We start from the raw sequence: 18,254 nt of genomic DNA, 5'->3' as shown, positions 1-18,254 counted from the left end.
TTCATTATAATTAAATTTCTATCAAAAATAAGGCTCAAAGAACTTTTTATATTATTTATATTAACAATAACAAGCGTACACACAGTCATGTTGGCGTATGCATACTAAACGTCAGAGTGGGCGTGTCGCCATCAAAATTGACAACATTGAAAATAAAACTAATAATTTTAACCAATCAGAAGACAGTAAAATACCAAATTTATTTATTACAAAATAAACTGACGTCATGTTTAAAAAAAAAAGATAAACAACACAAGTCGCAACATAGAAAACGAAAGACTAATCAACACGTGTGGCTCATGTTATTACAACCCGGTAAATAGTCTAATTCGGTAGATCACAATCGTGAAAAGGGAACGGGGTTGTAGACATTATAAACATATTCGATATCATCTGTGAAACGGATATTCCATAACGGTCAACCAACTCGTGATGGCGTCCGTAAAATGCATGAAGGGGTGATTTCAACTTCATCATTTGAAACTCTTGGCTTAATAGCTTCCTTGTAAAAAGAAACTCTCTATCAAGGAGGTAATGATAGGAAATAAAAGCCCGGGAACATCGTATCAATTGGGAGATATATAATTTGACAATTTGGAAGCTTAAATCATCTCTAAATAAAGTAAAGATATGAGGTAAACTTAACTGTATCTGTTGTATCCTTTATCTCTAGTTCGATAGGATAGATGCGTTCAATATAGCCACCAAATTTTGGGTTATGTATATCGTCTATTCAATTCTTATATTTAAAACTTACGGTGACATCAAGCATTTCAATACTAGGTACGCCCTTCAGTTTGGAAAAAAATTAGTATATTTTGGCAGGAATATATCATATATTTTTAGGTATGTTTTTTATGGGTTTTTGATTAGTATGATAAAATTCGTATTGGCTTCAATTTTATAATTGATATATATTTATGAAGAATATGCGATATTTTATATATAATTTGGTATTCACGCTCTATAATCGATGACATGGAAATTAATAGAAAACAAAAAAGTGACGGATTTTGAGGAAAAGGGGGAGGGTTAATAAAATAAGTGCTGTCCCCAAGTACGTATGGTTCTCTCCGATCCGTCACAAAAATAACACAATAGTGCAGTGAGTAGCGTAAAGACGAATGCGTCAATTATGCGTGTTCATAAATTACTGTTTAAAATACGGAATTACTAAATACGTCCTACCTTGTTGTGTTACTACTATTTTTGAATTTAGTCATCAAAACGTTTAATAACATACAAATATGTTCAATACATTCTAACTTTAAATTTACGCGGACAACAACAACAAATGCACGTGGGAAGAAAACCAAAGAGCTTATTTTAAAAATGACAGAAACTGGGGATAGAATACAACCAAAGTTCTCAAATTTAACACATAAAGATTATGGCAAACCTAACGATAAGCAACATATGGTAAACCTTATAAAAAAAATCCGATCTGTAGAACCTCCCCCTTTTATGTCCTACTGTCGTAATTGAGTGAAGTAATTATAGATTATAACATGGCATTTTCCATATTGGCCCTGGTATCAGCCACAGACTCCCATATCAATCCAGAGTGCTTGACAGTTGTCAGGGCTGATACCAGGACCTATAAGGAAAATGACATGTATTATATTAATCTATCGCATATTTTTCTATCAGGAGGGATAAGCATATATCAAATTACATTAAATATTTTATACAAATAAGAATACAAAAGTTTTATTTTGATTCAGTTCACATATTAAAATACTAACATACATGTAAGCTATTAGTATTAAGGTTTATGACCCCTTCTGTGGCCTGTGAAGTATGAACTTTTCTAGTCCAAATAATTATGACGTTTGGCAAGGCTATTTTTAGTTTTTTTCTGGGACGCCTTCCTACGAAGGCGTCCCAGAAAAAAATTAAAATAGCCTTGCCAGACGTCATAATTATTTGGACTAGAACTTTTCAAACTGCAAAATAGTATCAAAACAGCATAGATAATGAGTAATAGAGATGGGCCATTTTGAATGTATACCAAGGGGAAACTTTGTGCAAAGCATACTTATTTACAGTTTCATTGCATTTAATAGAAAAAAAATTTTGGTGAAAATAAAATCAAGAATTTTGTAGAAAATCCACAGACTTTAATCGTTAATACAGAGGTTTTTGTAAATGAATTTTAAACAAAGATTACTCATTAATTTTTCTGTGATGTGCTAGCAGCTTTAAATTCCCCAAAACCTTGTGCTGAGTCACTAAAGTCCAACACACCTCAGAAGGTGTATTTGAATTGTTTGAATATTTTGGGAAAGGGAGATTTTTTTATCGTCTATAAGAAAGTGTACATTTTTTCGCCATGCACCAAATATTACATTTAAGTCATTTGGCAAGAATTTTTACTGTCATTGGTCATTAAGGTATCCTCATTATGACACTAGTCATAGGAACAACTGTTTCATATGTATCAGTTATGTCAATTTAAGGTTCATCATAACAAATGGATAACAAATATTGAATTAACACCTACATATTTTCCATAGGATCAGATTTGGGGAAAAAATCAGCATAAGAGTCTACATGTAATTTATAGCCCACATTTCCACCAGTACTTATTTAAATGGCTGTATTTAGTTCCACTTCAAAAACTACTCAAAGTTAAGACTAAACTGTGTATTTAAAAAAATTAGGGCCTTGGATCCACCAAATATATATATATAAAAGTTAAATGTGTTTTGTGTTTCAGAAAGATAAAATCTTTAAAAATGGGTGAATTGTTAACAACAGAAGAAAAATGAATGCCCATCAAATTATAAAAAAAGATTTGATCTTTCTGAAACCCAAAATGCATTTTACTTTCATGAATTGAGTGGATGCCAGGCCTTAAAACTTTTCATTACTTTACAAAGCAACACACCTGTTCTAGAAAAAAGTCTTCTTCAAGAATAAGAATGATTTTGAAATTGACATGCTTGATAATTCAATCAAGTTATGATCAGACTTTTTTATTATTCTTAGGTGCTTCCAGATTTTTATACCAATAGTTTATGTGCAATGGCCTTATCATTAAAAATTGTTAACACAATACTATTAACACAACCTGTTAGACAGAACTTGCTGCAAATACCATTGCATGTACATGTACCAATGTATTCTTGAAAATTAATTATTGTTTTTTTTCAGCCTCTTCAAGAGCTAACTAGACCCCATGTTGATTCATTTAATTACATGTTAGAGGAGGGATTAGGAAAGGCTGTGCAGGTAATATTTCTGTATTATACTTGATACAAGATGAAATAAAGTAGTAATTGGAAAAAAATTATTAAAGATGCCAAGGTGAGAAAGATTAGGATATAAATGTTTACAGTCAATTGTTGAAGAATTGTCTATTTTTTTTTTTTATATATGGGGTAATGACTGCATCTGTTATGATAAGAAAGCATGGTTGTGTTTCTTAGCTTCCAAAAGACTGCTGTCTGATTTCCTAAAAAGCTGTTCAGTGTTAATCTTTTTTAATCAGGATATACATGTACATTGACTCAGTGAGTGAATTTCAAGACATGAACATTTTGGGAAGAGGTTTATGAACTGTGTATAGATATTGACAAATAGTATGCTTCCTAGGTTAGAATGATCAAACAATGTAGAGCATGAAAGAACAACAGGGCATGTTTACACAATATATATTATTTGAGTTTATGTATTTTTATGTTTCAGTTGATATACCCTGTGGAGTTTGCTTTGCCAAATGGAGACAGAATATCATTTACAGTACTGGTATGCACATAATCACAGAAGCCATTTAGATATTGTATAACTTTGACTTTATTTATGGTTGATGATAGAAATCTCCTTTTCATTATTTAGGATGTGCCTTTCTGGCTCATTTTAACCAATGAAGAAAGTAGGTTTTTCATTACTGACTTTGCTATTATTTAAAACGATTACAACATTCCTTTTTCAATTAAACTGTTTTTAAATGGTTGGAGTGTTTAAATGACAAATTTCATGCAAAATGCCTTGAATGACATCATGATATTGTCCCCTACAGATTTCAAAGGAGAACAAAAAATGGGTCAATATGATTAGCATTCACAAAAAGAAAGGTTCTAAAGAATCAAATAACACACCAGAGACTTTTTTTTTTTCTAAAATAATATCTTTATTGCACTTTTCTTTGCTGTTTTGACAAATTACTCAACTTACAGCAGTTGGCCGAGAATCCCTGTGAATTAGTCACTGGATAACCAGGGAATTTATTCAGTGAATTCATGTCTATAGGTAGTTTGTTAATTTTACAATTCATAGGTATTACATACATCTGGGACATATATTTTTCAAATAAATATATTGTTTCATGATTACGGAAAGTGTACAGTTTTGTCTGGTTTTGTTTCTAAAGATTAAAACTTTGTGATCATTGACCTTAACCTTTTGTTGAAAGCCGTTAAAGCTGATTGATCAGTTGTCCTGATATATTTGTGTGTTTGATTGAATCTCACAGACCACTTTTAAAAAACTTAAGCTAAAATTTGTATAATATGGTAAGTCTCGACAATTTAATTGAACCTTTATTTAATTAATTATGCATAAATGAGTTTGGAGACAAAATTCTGTACATTCGTTTTCAGTTAGCAGAGACTTTTTAGTATTCAGTTTATTGATATTACTTTTAAAATAATTGAATTTTTTATGTATTGTAGGATGCTAATGTATACAAACCAGTGGTTTCTCAAAGTAACAAGACAGCAGTCAACTTGAAAGTTTATCCTGCAGAAGTAAGGCATAGTTTAGTTATCATCATATTAAGATGTAGTGAAAATATTAATATGGCAAATAGATAAAACAAATGATAAAAGCTGTCTTTGATAGAAAACAATTTTTAGGATTCAAGTAACATGCACTGCACAGGGATTTTTGTTAAAATTTTGGCATGGTAGCCCACAGCTTAAATTTTGTAGCCAATATATATGTTTCAATTCAATTTCAAGAAAAGCAGAATTTTGAGTAGCCCACACCAAATTTTAGAGGCCATTGGCAAGTGGGCACCTGCTAATTTCAAAGCATTAAAATGAGAGTAAAACAAGCAGACACCAACAATGGTAATTCGAAAAAGGATACCAGATCTAATTTGTTACTCAAAAAGCATAAAGAAATATTTAGATATTGTAATCAGAACCAACACATATCACATCTTTCTTAGATCTTCAATTTCGAAAATATGCATTTAAATATTGACACAAACTCAATTAAATCTTTTTCTTTTGCCTTTCCAGTGTCGACAGAGGTTTGTGACCTACAAGGGGAATTTCCAGATAACATTTGTGTGGAAAATAAACAACAAACCACAGGATACTGTTGAAAGAACTATTGGGGAAATTCCTATAATGGTTAAGGTTGGTTAATATCCTGTATTTCTTTATTGATCACAACCTCTTTTTTGCTCCAGGCAATTTTGAGGTTATTACATATGTAAAACCTGACGTATTCGTAACAAATATGTGATAATCAGTTTTACTTACCTATGATAAATTAACGATATCTTTACTCTCTTGTGCTTACAAGCACTTCAATTATATCACAGTTTCCACATGTTTCAGTCCTGATATATGATTGTTGTTTACATAAATAAAAAATAGAAAGTCCAATTTAAATTTAATGAACTTTTTTCATTTTTTTCAGTCAAAAAGATGTAACTTACAGGGATTATCACCAAAAGAGCTAGTTAAACGTGGAGAGGAGGCTGAGGTACTATAAATTTCAATCCTAAAATGTAGCTAGGCTATTTGTATGTTCAAGTTGAATGATCCAAAATCAAGCCATTTCATGCTAATGGACTATAGATATTGAATTATGTCAAATCAAAGGTTTAATGAATTTAGTTAAGATAGTAAATTTTCTAAGGAATAAAAATGAAAATATTAAGCAGCACATATCTTTGTAGGGAACACAATATTTATGGTCATATTAGGGAGTCACTATATGTTTCTTGTGCATTAGATTAAACACCAATAAAACATTTGGGCTATGAAAATTGGAAGGAGAAAGTATTATTTTCCCCATGAATTTTCCATATCCTTTTAGCATTATTATTTGAATCATAGATTAAAACATCATATTTTTTATTTTGTATGTTAATATTTATGTATATGTTACAGGAGATGGGAGGTTATTTCATAGTAAATGGATTGGAGAAGGTTATTAGAATGCTCATTATGCCTAGAAGAAATTATGTAAGGCATTTTGCTATTGTATACATTTCATTTATAAGGTCTTATGACTTAAAAAGCTGATGGATAAAGCCATTATAACTTCATATATTGATTGATTTTTTTATGATATAAAAAAGTAATGGCAAAATTGTTCAGCAAACATAAGATCCGCAAGTTAGTCAACTAATCTGAGGGAACCCAAATTGCACCTATTTTGACAGTTTTTTAACCTTCGTTTTTTTTATGCTTCAGACAAAAGTTTTCATTATGTGTTTAATTTGTAGATGTCTCATTATTTACTATATGGTTTCACCAAATAAATTTTGAATCCATATGGAATCATAGAAAAATTGGTCTGAACTGACTTCCAAACCAGCAATGATTCTGTAATGAGGAGTACCCAAATTGCATCCATGCCTAAATTTGCATGTCAAAAGTCTTATAACAGAGCCTTTGTTTAATTTCTTTAAATATTTTGAACAATTGGATATTAGTCTATGCGTTCTCTTTATTTTCTTAAGAAATGGATACTTGTAACATATTGTATTTGCTCATTTTAAAAAGATGACGTTTCGATGACGTTGCATGGCGACGTTTCCGTTCATTTTGCTTTTTCAGTTAACACTTCATCTGTTGATAAATACTGTGACTGTTTTGTGTACATGTATATTTAAAGTTTGTTACCTATGTTGAAAGACGTGAATAGAATCAAATCATAAAAATACAAATTGTTTTGTCTGTAGGAAACTTGTAAGATTTCCACTGCTCTTTTTGCTCAATTTATGTAGGTGGAATTTGGGTATTGTGATATTAGCTCCTAAATGAATGACCAGTTTTATTAAAAAAAAATTAAAAGTTTTTGCAGAAACAAAGACAGACCATATCAACAATATATAGCAAAAAGGGTTCAACAAAACAAAATTTACAAATACATCAACATGGTTGAAATTGTCAATTGACCCCTGAGAAGAGTAGTTGCCCTTGATAGATGATTTTATTTTTCATTAGGTAAATTGTTTTCAATAATTAATTACTTTAAAAGATATTAGGTCATTCATCTTGACTATTTTCTATTGTAGGCTATGTGTATGATACGACCATCATGGAGATCTAGAGGTAAACAATACACAGAGTATGGAGTCCAGATAAAATGTGTCAGACAAGATCAGACAGGCATGGTAAGTCAGGAGCTTCCCCTTCAGTGTGTACTGGAGTAGTCTAGGGTGCTTCTCTATGAATATTAATGTAGATAACTTATAATGAGGACAATTACCTTGTTAGCCAACATATTTGAAATTATATAAATCTAGGAATATCTTAATCTATTTATCTCAATTTCTGTGCATAAAAGCAAAAATATTAAATTCTCAAAGTCTATTTGAAAATTAAAATTCAGTTAGCACTTACAAAAACATAAAAACACGGACCACATGATCATAAACTGTTTTAAAAGAACAAGTTAGTTATCACATTTCTAACTTTATAGTATAGGATATTATACAAAGGAGTTAAACTTGAAATGGCAGCCGACTTTCTGATGTATGATTGTGATAGTCTTTTCAAAATTTCATGTTTTCCAGTGTTAGGAAATACAACAAGGAATAGAACTGGACAAATAGTATCAGTGAAATATAGATAAAGTATACAAAAAACTGTATTAAATGTACATTACTAACATCATCTACTTTCAGAATAATGTTCTTCACTACCTATCTAATGGGTCAGCTACTATAGGCTTTGGATATCTGAAAGAACTGTTCTATGTTCCAGTCATGTTTATACTAAAGGTATAGTGTAGTATATCATCATTTATTTTAAAGAAAAACAGACACAAATAACAGAAAATATAAAGAATTCCTTTTGACTTATGGACAAAAATACTGATGACAAATATGAAATGGATATTTAACAGTTTTTAGTAATATCTAAGTTATCTTATCTCACCAATTATGTGATAATAATGTTTTAAATTTGTATTAATGTTACTGACCACATATTTTGTAGGGATTAATGAATGTTACAGACAAGTATATTTATGATCAGTTAGTTAACGGTAAAGAAGATGATTCATTTTATAAAGGGTAAGTGTTTAACTGGCAAATAAATTTCTTTTGTTGAGTCAAACTTAAAACATTTATCAATTTTTTATATGATAAGCAAAGATTTATTTTACAATTTGTTTAAATTTTGTATTTTGACTGAATGTCAACTTACTGAAGTTGAAAATCAGCTGACAGATTAATGGCATAATGATCTTGAAATAGTTGTAGAGCTTTATGAAAAAAATAAAAAGATGTGGTATGATTGCCAATGAGACAACTTTCAACCAGGGACCAAATGACATAGAAGTTAACAACTAATAACTAGGTCATGACATAGAAGTTAACAACTAATAACTAGGTCACCTTATTGCCTTCACCAAAGAGCAAAACCTTCACTGCATAGTCAGATTTAAAAGACACTGAAAAAAAGAAATATCAGACAATTCAAAAGATAAAACTAATGACCTAATTTATGCATAAAACAGTTATCAAAAAACAAATATGATATACAGCAACAAACCACAACCACTGATTTACAGGCTCCTATGTTGGGACAGGCACAGACAGAATGTGGCAAGGTTAAACTAGTTTGCTTGCAATAACCACCCCCTAACCTGGTACAGTGGTGTAACAGTACAAAATATGAACAAACAAGTCAGATCAATATAAAGCAGAAAACCACAGACATGTGACAGGGTTGTCAAGTCACAACTGGAGATTTGGAAATTTTCAGCTGGAGTTTGGGCCTCATAACTGGAGATTTTTATCGACATTTTTATCGACGTACGCAATGGTTTTTTGGTGTTTAAACTGCATATTTTCCTTTTTTGTTAATGATTCTATGACTCCACAGCCATTTTTACTTCATAGAAATAGTAGATTAGGGGTTTTTAAATATTTATTTATTATATATAAAGTTCAAGAAAAAGTGATCAGCCATCATATATAATTGGTAAAAAGTATCTCTGCTTAAGCTTCATTGTCAATTTTAGTACCACTAACTGAACTGTGGTGTTGAATTGATAGAGTTGTGAGCTTTCTGGTGGGTTTGCTGTCTCCATATGTTTGGTCAAGTCATTAGAGTCACCATAGTCAGCTTTGCAACAAGTGTAGTAGGCATACATATCATATTTGAGATCATTAAGATATATGTCTTGAGGTTAAGTAATATAAAACTCTTCAATGTTTTTAACATCATCACAAAAAAAGTCGTTGTTTATACAACTTTAATTAATCCATTGTCAGAATTTCACTTTTAATCATCCAGGCATGTGTCTTAAACTTGCTAGTTGATCACCAGGTAATTGCCAATACTCTTTTATTGCTGTATATACAGTCTAATCCTTAACACCTTCATAGATAACTCGAGGCTATTTACCTTTTGACATCAAAACAGTTAAAGGAAACTTCCGTTTTTCTCGGACTTTTCCGATATGAATTTCGAGTTTCTCAGACTTTTTCCCTGACAGTATCAATTTTGTAAACAAAAATTTCTACTGAAAATTTTTCGAGGTTGACATTTTAAAAAAGCGGAAGATTTCAAATTTTAACGGGAGGGACGGAAGAGGATCTTAAAAGCGGGAGATTTTGACTCCCGCCGGAGGAATCACATGTATGAAACCATCAAACAAAAACTCAGACCTGGCATTGCATGGTATGCATACATCCACACTTGGTACAGATCTGAGAATAAAAACAGTCACTGACTGCTAGTTCAAAGCCAATAACAACTAATAAAAACATCATTTATGAAGACTGTATCATGCAGTACTATAAATTCAGATATTATTGCGAGGTTTTTATTATTCCGTAAAATGCGACACAGTTGTAAATGCAGTAATTTAAACTCGCATTTTGAAATAGGATTTTTCTCAAAATCATAAAAAATAATTTACAGTAATTTTATATATATTGCATATTTATATCCTCTGTATGTACTTGTATATTTCCATAGATGTATAGTATTTATGTTGAGACAAGCGTTAACAGAAGATCTTACCACTCAGACAAAAGTTCTACAATATATAGGGTCAAAGTTCAGAATCAAATTACCTCTACCTGAATGGTATAGTGACGAAGAAGTTGGACAATTTTTAATCAGGTAAATTATATACATGTCAGATTCTTCTTGTATTATATTGATCAATGCTGCAATGGAGTATAACCACTACCTGCACATATATTGGTTTCAAAATCATCATGCTGCTAGAGCTACTTTGAAAAAGGCCTTGTTAAGCTATTTGAAGAGACTTTTCAAAACCCATTTTTAATGTGGTGATTATCCAGGATTTTCCCTGATTCAATGTTTCCATTTCTTTATCCTGACCATAGACTTATGAAGTCATACACATTTTACTTTTCAGCAGATGTAGTTTATATTTTGTATGTGAATATTGATTGTTTAAAGTTCTTTCTCCTTTTCTTTTTTAGGGAGTGTATATGTATACATCTAGAAAACAATACAGATAAATTCAATCTATTAATGTAAGTATTGCTATGTATGTTAAGATACAGAATATACATTTTGTGGTAGAAAACATGATGGCAGAAGCTATTGCTTAGTTTGGAATTTTTGAATTATTAAATTTTTCCTGGAAAATTTCTCTTTTTTCATATGTCCGTCACAGAAAATAATATACTACATGTAACTTTAACAAATGCAGATTGTATAAGAAAATATATTACTATTATACTGAAAATGATAGTTGAAATGTATTATTATAAATTATACTGTAATTACTGATAACAGATGGCATTCTTTGTTGTTTGTCTTAAAAGTAACAAAATATACGTTATCTTATAGTAGCAAGTCAAATTTTACCTTACATCAACCATACATTTACTGTTGATGTTGTCTGATAGACATCCATTGATTGATAATATTTGTACATGTGACCATATCCTTCCATTCAAAGACTATTCATTATTTACCACATAAACTTGAGTTCAATATCATATCTTACAAATTAAGCTTTCTCTAATATTTGTGCTCTTTTCACATTTCTTGATCGGTGTGAGAAAAATGTTTCTCCTCTCTGGTGAAAAATATGTTGTCTGCAATTGATTGGTAGAAATTTAATTGTGACGTTAAATTTTCTTGGTTTCTTCTGAATTTTCCTAATATGACGTCATAAAAAAAGGCTACCATGTCTGATGAAATCACATAAAAAGTACACAACTTTCTTGAAATCTTTGAAAGAGAAGGATAAAAATCATTAGAGAAACATATTCCACCACTATTACTTGTGTATTACAATATTTCTCCACTTTCGACAGTTAAATTTTAATTATTTAGAAAACTCGGCAAGCCTAACGCTTTAAATATTATAATTTAACTGTCTCAAGTGGAGAAACACACTTGTTGCAGTTGTGGAATAAATATATCTAAACTATCTTGTTGTATTTCAGTTTCATGATAAGGAAATTATTTGCCTTTTCTAAAGGAGAATGTGCAGCAGAAAGTGCTGATAGCCCAGCCAATCAGGAATTGTTACTAGGTGGCCATCTTTACCTTGCTGTTCTTAAGGTAGGCCATGGTAGATTGTTATAATGTTTTTATAAGATGACAACTGTCTATTAAGAAATTATGTTTTTTCTCAAGAAACTTCCTCATTTTACATTTTAAAAATCTGCATATACTGTGGATTCATTAATATTCCTTGAATTCCAACTGTTGGAACTTTTCAACTAGTCACTTTGTTCCGGTGGAACTTTTAAACCAGAGGAAGAACAAAGTAACTAGTTAATAAGTTCCACCGGAACTTTTCGGCTAGTTAATTCTTTCCAGCTAGGAACTTTCCAACGTCGGAACAAAAGAGCATTTACACAGGCAAACCACAAATTTGGATGTTCAATGAATTACAGATTTTCTAAAGCAACGCATGCTGTCTTTGCCGAAACAATAAAGTAAATATCCATGAAAATTGGTTCTCACGAAAATAAATCCTCAGTATAAATGCTAATATGACATAATGTTGTCAGAAGACAAGACAACTGTATCTAACAAAAGTAAATATTTTGATTGTTGTTCAACTTCAATTGCTTAATGGTTATTCAATATTGCTCATTGGTCTCAACCAAAGTATTGACAATACTGAAATAGTACTGAAATAGTACTGAAGTAATGCATGTTTCAGTTACTTGTTGATGTTTAAGATGTGTTGGACTTCTGGTGTCTGTTTTCATTTTAACTTCAAATAAGGGAAGTAAGTCAGTGAAAATAGTGATTATAAAATCAACAGTCAAACCTAGATTTTTGTTGTTTTGCATATATATCTAAAACAAAAATGTACTATATGTGTAAATGGTTAACATGTCTACATGTTTGAAACTATTAACAGGAGAAGATAGAGGCATGGTTAATTTCATTGAAAGCAACTATACTAAGGAATGCTAAAACTAAAGAAGGAACCTACAAATTAACTAGCAGTAAGTACATATATTACTGTTATCAGTAGGCTATTAAATTATAAAGAGTAGAGTTGATGAAGTGAGTCAACAGTTAGTAAATACAGTTAACATTGGCAGTACTCATTGTTCATATCAAAAAAGATGAAGAAAGTTGCCAATTAAGTACTTTTGGAGCATTTCATGGTTTGCTCTTAGAAATGATTTTTGAAAATGTAAATACATAAGAAATTTCATTTGCTTATGTTCATTGATGAATTTGAATCCAGGAAAGCATTTCAATGCACTAAATTTATGAAGTGCATACCAGGGCTTCCAAAAAAATTTGAGTCAGCCGGACATTTCATATTTGATCCCGATTTTAATCCCTTAAGACACAAAAGGCAATTATGGTAATCAGATGGCCATTTCAATGATTGACATTACATTAAAAAATTTACTTTACTTTGATATGATATGAATTTGATGTTCGGATGTTACTGTTAAATTGACAGTGCATCATTCAAAGTGTGCACATCAACATGCTCCTATCTGCCTCAGACTTTTTATTTGTGCAAAATGACATCGTCAAAAATTTTACTTTCGTTTTCAACCGGATGTTGACTTGACAATAATCAAAAATGGGCCAAAAATGGATACGTAAAATCTGTGTACGTTTACAAAGCACGACTGAGAGAAGAAGCTCTTTCCACGTTATTTCTTCGACAAAATACTTGAATTGAAAGTTTGATACAGGTATCAATGATAATTTTGGCATTTTTAAAGAAATGTAGGATGCATTATTAAATTTTCCACCTGTGCACATGCGCACACGTGTTCTAGTTCATACGACGTAGTTCTGACGATTTTTTATTTAAAACCTTATTAAATTTTTCATCAAATCATGTTAATAAACTAATTTCTAATAATTTTAATCTTTTGGACTAAATCAATTAGATACAAACCGCTGAAATGTTAGAAAATAATACCGATCAATTTAAACAATGTCCGGTACTGAACATAGTTCACCTGTCACCTGAACAGGTATATTTCAGCTGTCCAACTACTAATTAGCCTCGATTAAAATTAGAAAGTATTGAAGTAGGTGTTGTTTTGATAGTAATTAATCATCATATCACATTTATGACCGGAAATGTGTTGATGTTAAAGGCAAAAGGTGATGGTCAAAAAGATCGTGAATTATGTAAAAATGACCAAAAAAGCCTTGAAAACTAAAAAGTATATGACCGTTTCATGCTTTGCCCAGCCGGTCTTTTACCGGACATTATATAAATGACCGGAATATATGACCGTTTTGGAAGCCCTGGTGCATACCTGCTTACTGTCACTTTTTACGAAGGATTTCCCCAATGAAAGCTCCCAACTTGAAATTTTGGAAGAATAATTTTGTCCACAATTTTTAACAAAACAATCAATTCTACCATGGCTAAAAGTATGAAAGAGCAAAAAAATAACATAATATGAATACATTTGAAGGTTTTGTATGACTAAAAAAAATCGTCTTACACACAAAACCCCTGTGGGCATTTTGAAAAATTGGCAGATATGGAAGTGATTTCAAGAAGTATTATTTGGTTATTTATTTATCATTTACATGTACCTAGTAGGGTAATATCTACATTAAAGATTAGAGATTCAACAGTCACTCCAGACATAAAGATGTATACAACTGTTATATATAGTTTTGGAGAAATTAAATTTTAAAAGATATGAAAATATATGTTTATTTACATTTGTAGAAACACTGGAAGATGCATTTAGACACACAGCAGATGTTGGTAAATCTGTAGAATACCTACTGTCAACTGGTAACCTGATATCAAGGTCAGGTCTAGGTTTAATGCAGGTATGTATGATCTGAAGGACAGGTAAATCTGTAGAATACCTACTATCAACTGGTAACCTGATATCAAGGTCAGGTCTCGGTTTGATGCAGGTATGTATGATCTGAAGGACAGGTAAATCTGTAGAATATCTACTGTCAACTGGTAACCTGATATCAAGGTCAGGTCTAGGTTTAATGCAGGTATGTATGATCTGAAGGACAGGTAAATATGTAGAATATCTACTATCAACTGGTAACCTGATATCAAGGTCAGGTCTCGGTTTAAATGCAGGTATGTATGATCTGAAGGACAGGTAAATCTGTAGAATATCTACTGTCAACTGGTAACCTGATATCAAGGTCAGGTCTTGGTTTAATGCAGGTATGTATGATCTGAAGGACAGGTAAATCTGTAGAATATCTACTATCAACTGGTAACCTGATATCAAGGTCAGGTCTTGGTTTAATGCAGGTGTGTATGATCAGAAGGACAGGTTAATCTGTAGAATATATACTATCAACTGGTAACCTGATATCAAAGTCAGGTCTAGGTTTAATGCAGGTGTGTATGATCAGAAGGACAGGTTAATCTGTAGAATATCTACTATCAACTGGTAACCTGATATCAAAGTCAGGTCTAGATTTAATGCAGGTATGTATGATCTGAAGGACAGGTAAATCTGTAGAAAACCTACTATCAACTGGTAACATGATATCAAGGTCAGGTCTCGGTTTAAATGCAGGTATGTATGATCTGAAGGACAGGTAAATCTGTAGAATATCTACTGTCAACTGGTAACCTGATATCAAGGTCAGGTCTTGGTTTAATGCAGGTATGTATGATCAGAAGGACAGGTTAATCTGTAGAATATCTACTATCAACTGGTAACCTGATATCAAGGTCAGGTCTAGGTTTAATGCAGGTATGTATGATCTGAAGGACAGGTTAATCTGAAGAATATCTACTATCAACTGGTAACCTGATATCAAGGTCAGGTCTAGGTTTAATGCAGGTATGTATGATCTGAAGGACAGGTTAATCTGTAGAATATCTACTTTCAACTGGTAACCTGATATCAAAGTCAGGTCTAGATTTAATGCAGGTATGTATGATCTGAAGGACAGGTAAATCTGTAGAAAACCTACTATCAACTGGTTACCTGATATCAAGGTCAGGTCTCGGTTTAAATGCAGGTATGTATGATCTGAAGGACAGGTAAATCTGTAGAATATCTACTGTCAACTGGTAACCTGATATCAAGGTCAGGTCTTGGTTTAATGCAGGTATGTATGATCAGAAGGACAGGTTAATCTGTAGAATATCTACTATCAACTGGTAACCTGATATCAAAGTCAGGTCTAGATTTAATGCAGGTATGTATGATCTGAAGGACAGGTAAATCTGTAGAATATCTACTATCAACTGGTAACCTGATATCAAAGTCAGGTCTAGATTTAATGCAGGTATGTATGATCTGAAGGACAGGTTAATCTGTAGAATACCTACTATCAACTGGTAACCTGATATCAAGGTCAGGTCTAGGTTTAATGCAGGTATGTATGATCTGAAGGACAGGTAAATCTGTAGAATACCTACTATCAACTGGTAACCTGATATCAAGGTCAGGTCTAGGTTTAATGCAGGTATGTATGATCAGAAGGACAGGTTAATCTGTAGAATACCTACTATCAACTGGTAACCTGATATCAAGGTCAGGTCTAGGTTTTATGCAGGTGTGTATGATCAGAAGGACAGGTTAATCTGTAGAATATCTACTATCAACTGGTAACCTGATATCAAGGTCAGGTCTAGGTTTCATGCAGGTATGTATGATCTGAAGGACAGGTAAATCTGTAGAATATCTACTATCAACTGGTAACCTGATATCAAGGTCAGGTCTAGGTTTTATGCAGGTGTGTATGATCAGAAGGACAGGTTAATCTGTAGAATATCTACTATCAACTGGTAACCTGATATCAAGGTCAGGTCTAGGTTTAATGCAGGTATGTATGATCTGAAGGACAGGTAAATCTGTAGAATATCTACTATCAACTGGTAACCTGATATCAAGGTCAGGTCTAGGTTTAATGCAGGTATGTATGATCTGAAGGACAGGTTAATCTATAGAATATCTACTGTCAACAACTGGTAATCTGATATCAAGGTCAGGTCTAGGTTTAATGCAGGTATGTATGATCTGAAGGACAGGTAAATCTGTAGAATATCTACTATCAACTGGTAACCTGATATCAAGGTCAGGTCTCGGTTTAAATGCAGGTATGTATGATCAGAAGGACAGGTTAATCTGAAGAATATCTACTATCAACTGGTAACCCGATATCAAGGTCAGGTCTAGGTTTAATGCAGGTATGTATGATCAGAAGGACAGGTTAATCTGTAGAATATCTACTATCAACTGGTAACCTGATATTAAAGTCAGGTCTAGATTTAATGCAGGTATGTATGATCTGAAGGACAGGTAAATCTGTAGAATATCTACTATCAACTGGTAACCTGATATTAAGGTCAGGTCTAGGTTTAATGCAGGTATGTATGATCTGAAGGACAGGTAAATCTGTAGAATATCTACTGTCAACTGGTAACCTGATATCAAGGTCAGGTCTAGGTTTTATGCAGGTGTGTATGATCAGAAGGACAGGTAAATCTGAAGAATATCTACTATCAACTGGTAACCTGATATCAAGGTCAGGTCTAGGTTTAATGCAGGTATGTATGATCAGAAGGACAGGTAAATCTGTAGAATATCTACTATCAACTGGTAACCTGATATCAAGGTCAGGTCTAGGTTTAATGCAGGTATGTACGAACTGAAGGACAGGTAAATCTGTAGAATATCTACTATCAACTGGTAACCTGATATCAAGGTCAGGTCTCGGTTTAATGCAGGTATGTATGATCTGGAGGACAGGTTAATCTGTAGAATATCTACTATCAACTGGTAACCTGATATCAAGGTCAGGTCTAGGTTTAATGCAGGTATGTATGATCTGAAGGACAGGTTAATCTGTAGAATATCTACTATCAACTGGTAACCTGATATCAAGGTCAGGTCTAGGTTTAATGCAGGTATGTATGATCTGAAGGACAGGTTAATCTGTAGAATATCTACTGTCAACTGGTAACCTGATATCAAGGTCAGGTCTAGGTTTAATGCAGGTATGTATGATCTGAAGGACAGGTTAATCTGTAGAATATCTACTGTCAACTGGTAACCTGATATCAAAGTCAGGTCTAGGTTTTATGCAGGTGTGTATGATCAGAAGGACAGGTAAATCTGTAGAATATCTACTATCAACTGGTAACCTGATATCAAGGTCAGGTCTAGGTTTAATGCAGGTATGTATGATCTGAAGGACAGGTAAATCTGTAGAATATCTACTATCAACTTGTAACCTGATATCAAGGTCAGGTCTCGGTTTAATGCAGGTATGTATGATCTGGAGGACAGGTAAATCTTTAGAATACCTACTATCAACTGGTAACCTGATATAAAAGTCAGGTCTCGGTTTAATGCAGGTATGTATGATCAGAAGGACAGGTTAATCTGTAGAATATCTACTATCAACTGGTAACTTGATATCAAGGTCAGGTCTAGGTTTAATGCAGGTATGTATGATCAGAAGGACAGGATAATCTGTAGAATACCTACTATCAACTGGTAACCTGATATCAAAGTCAGGTCTAGGTTTAATGCAGGTATGTATGATCAGAAGGACAGGTTAATCTGTAGAATATCTACTATCAACTGGTAACCTGATATCAAGGTCAGGTCT

The 18,254-nt window shown here is 32.4% G+C and overlaps 1 protein-coding gene across 3 annotated transcripts in view; it reads left to right on the top strand.

Moving 5' to 3' along the window:
* Positions 1-1,282: 1,282 nt before the first annotated feature.
* Positions 1,283-18,254, top strand: part of LOC134706656 (DNA-directed RNA polymerase I subunit RPA2-like) — a 39,146-nt gene continuing 22,174 nt past the window's right edge. Inside the window, exons 1-16 of one of the 3 annotated variants that reach the window (XM_063565782.1) lie at positions 1,283-1,419; positions 3,157-3,234; positions 3,691-3,750; positions 4,677-4,751; positions 5,250-5,369; positions 5,656-5,721; positions 6,132-6,206; positions 7,265-7,363; positions 7,877-7,972; positions 8,190-8,266; positions 10,182-10,328; positions 10,658-10,711; positions 11,636-11,753; positions 12,568-12,655; positions 14,374-14,463; positions 17,891-17,907. In XM_063565782.1, the coding sequence (XP_063421852.1) occupies positions 1,333-1,419; positions 3,157-3,234; positions 3,691-3,750; positions 4,677-4,751; positions 5,250-5,369; positions 5,656-5,721; positions 6,132-6,206; positions 7,265-7,363; positions 7,877-7,972; positions 8,190-8,266; positions 10,182-10,328; positions 10,658-10,711; positions 11,636-11,753; positions 12,568-12,655; positions 14,374-14,463; positions 17,891-17,907 (1,347 nt within the window). In that variant the 5' untranslated portion in view covers positions 1,283-1,332. Of the gene's footprint in view, positions 1,420-3,156; positions 3,235-3,690; positions 3,751-4,676; positions 4,752-5,249; positions 5,370-5,655; positions 5,722-6,131; positions 6,207-7,264; positions 7,364-7,876; positions 7,973-8,189; positions 8,267-10,181; positions 10,329-10,657; positions 10,712-11,635; positions 11,754-12,567; positions 12,656-14,373; positions 14,481-17,890; positions 17,908-18,254 lie in introns of all 3 variants that reach the window. The other 2 variants (XM_063565781.1, XM_063565780.1) reach the window with 2 other exon arrangements.

The sequence above is a fragment of the Mytilus trossulus genome, chromosome 2, assembly GCF_036588685.1.
Source record: "Mytilus trossulus isolate FHL-02 chromosome 2, PNRI_Mtr1.1.1.hap1, whole genome shotgun sequence".
Lineage (NCBI taxonomy): Eukaryota > Metazoa > Mollusca > Bivalvia > Mytilida > Mytilidae > Mytilus > Mytilus trossulus.
The sequence above is the reverse complement of the archived record's forward strand: the minus strand, read 5'-3'. Positions and strand labels throughout refer to the sequence as shown.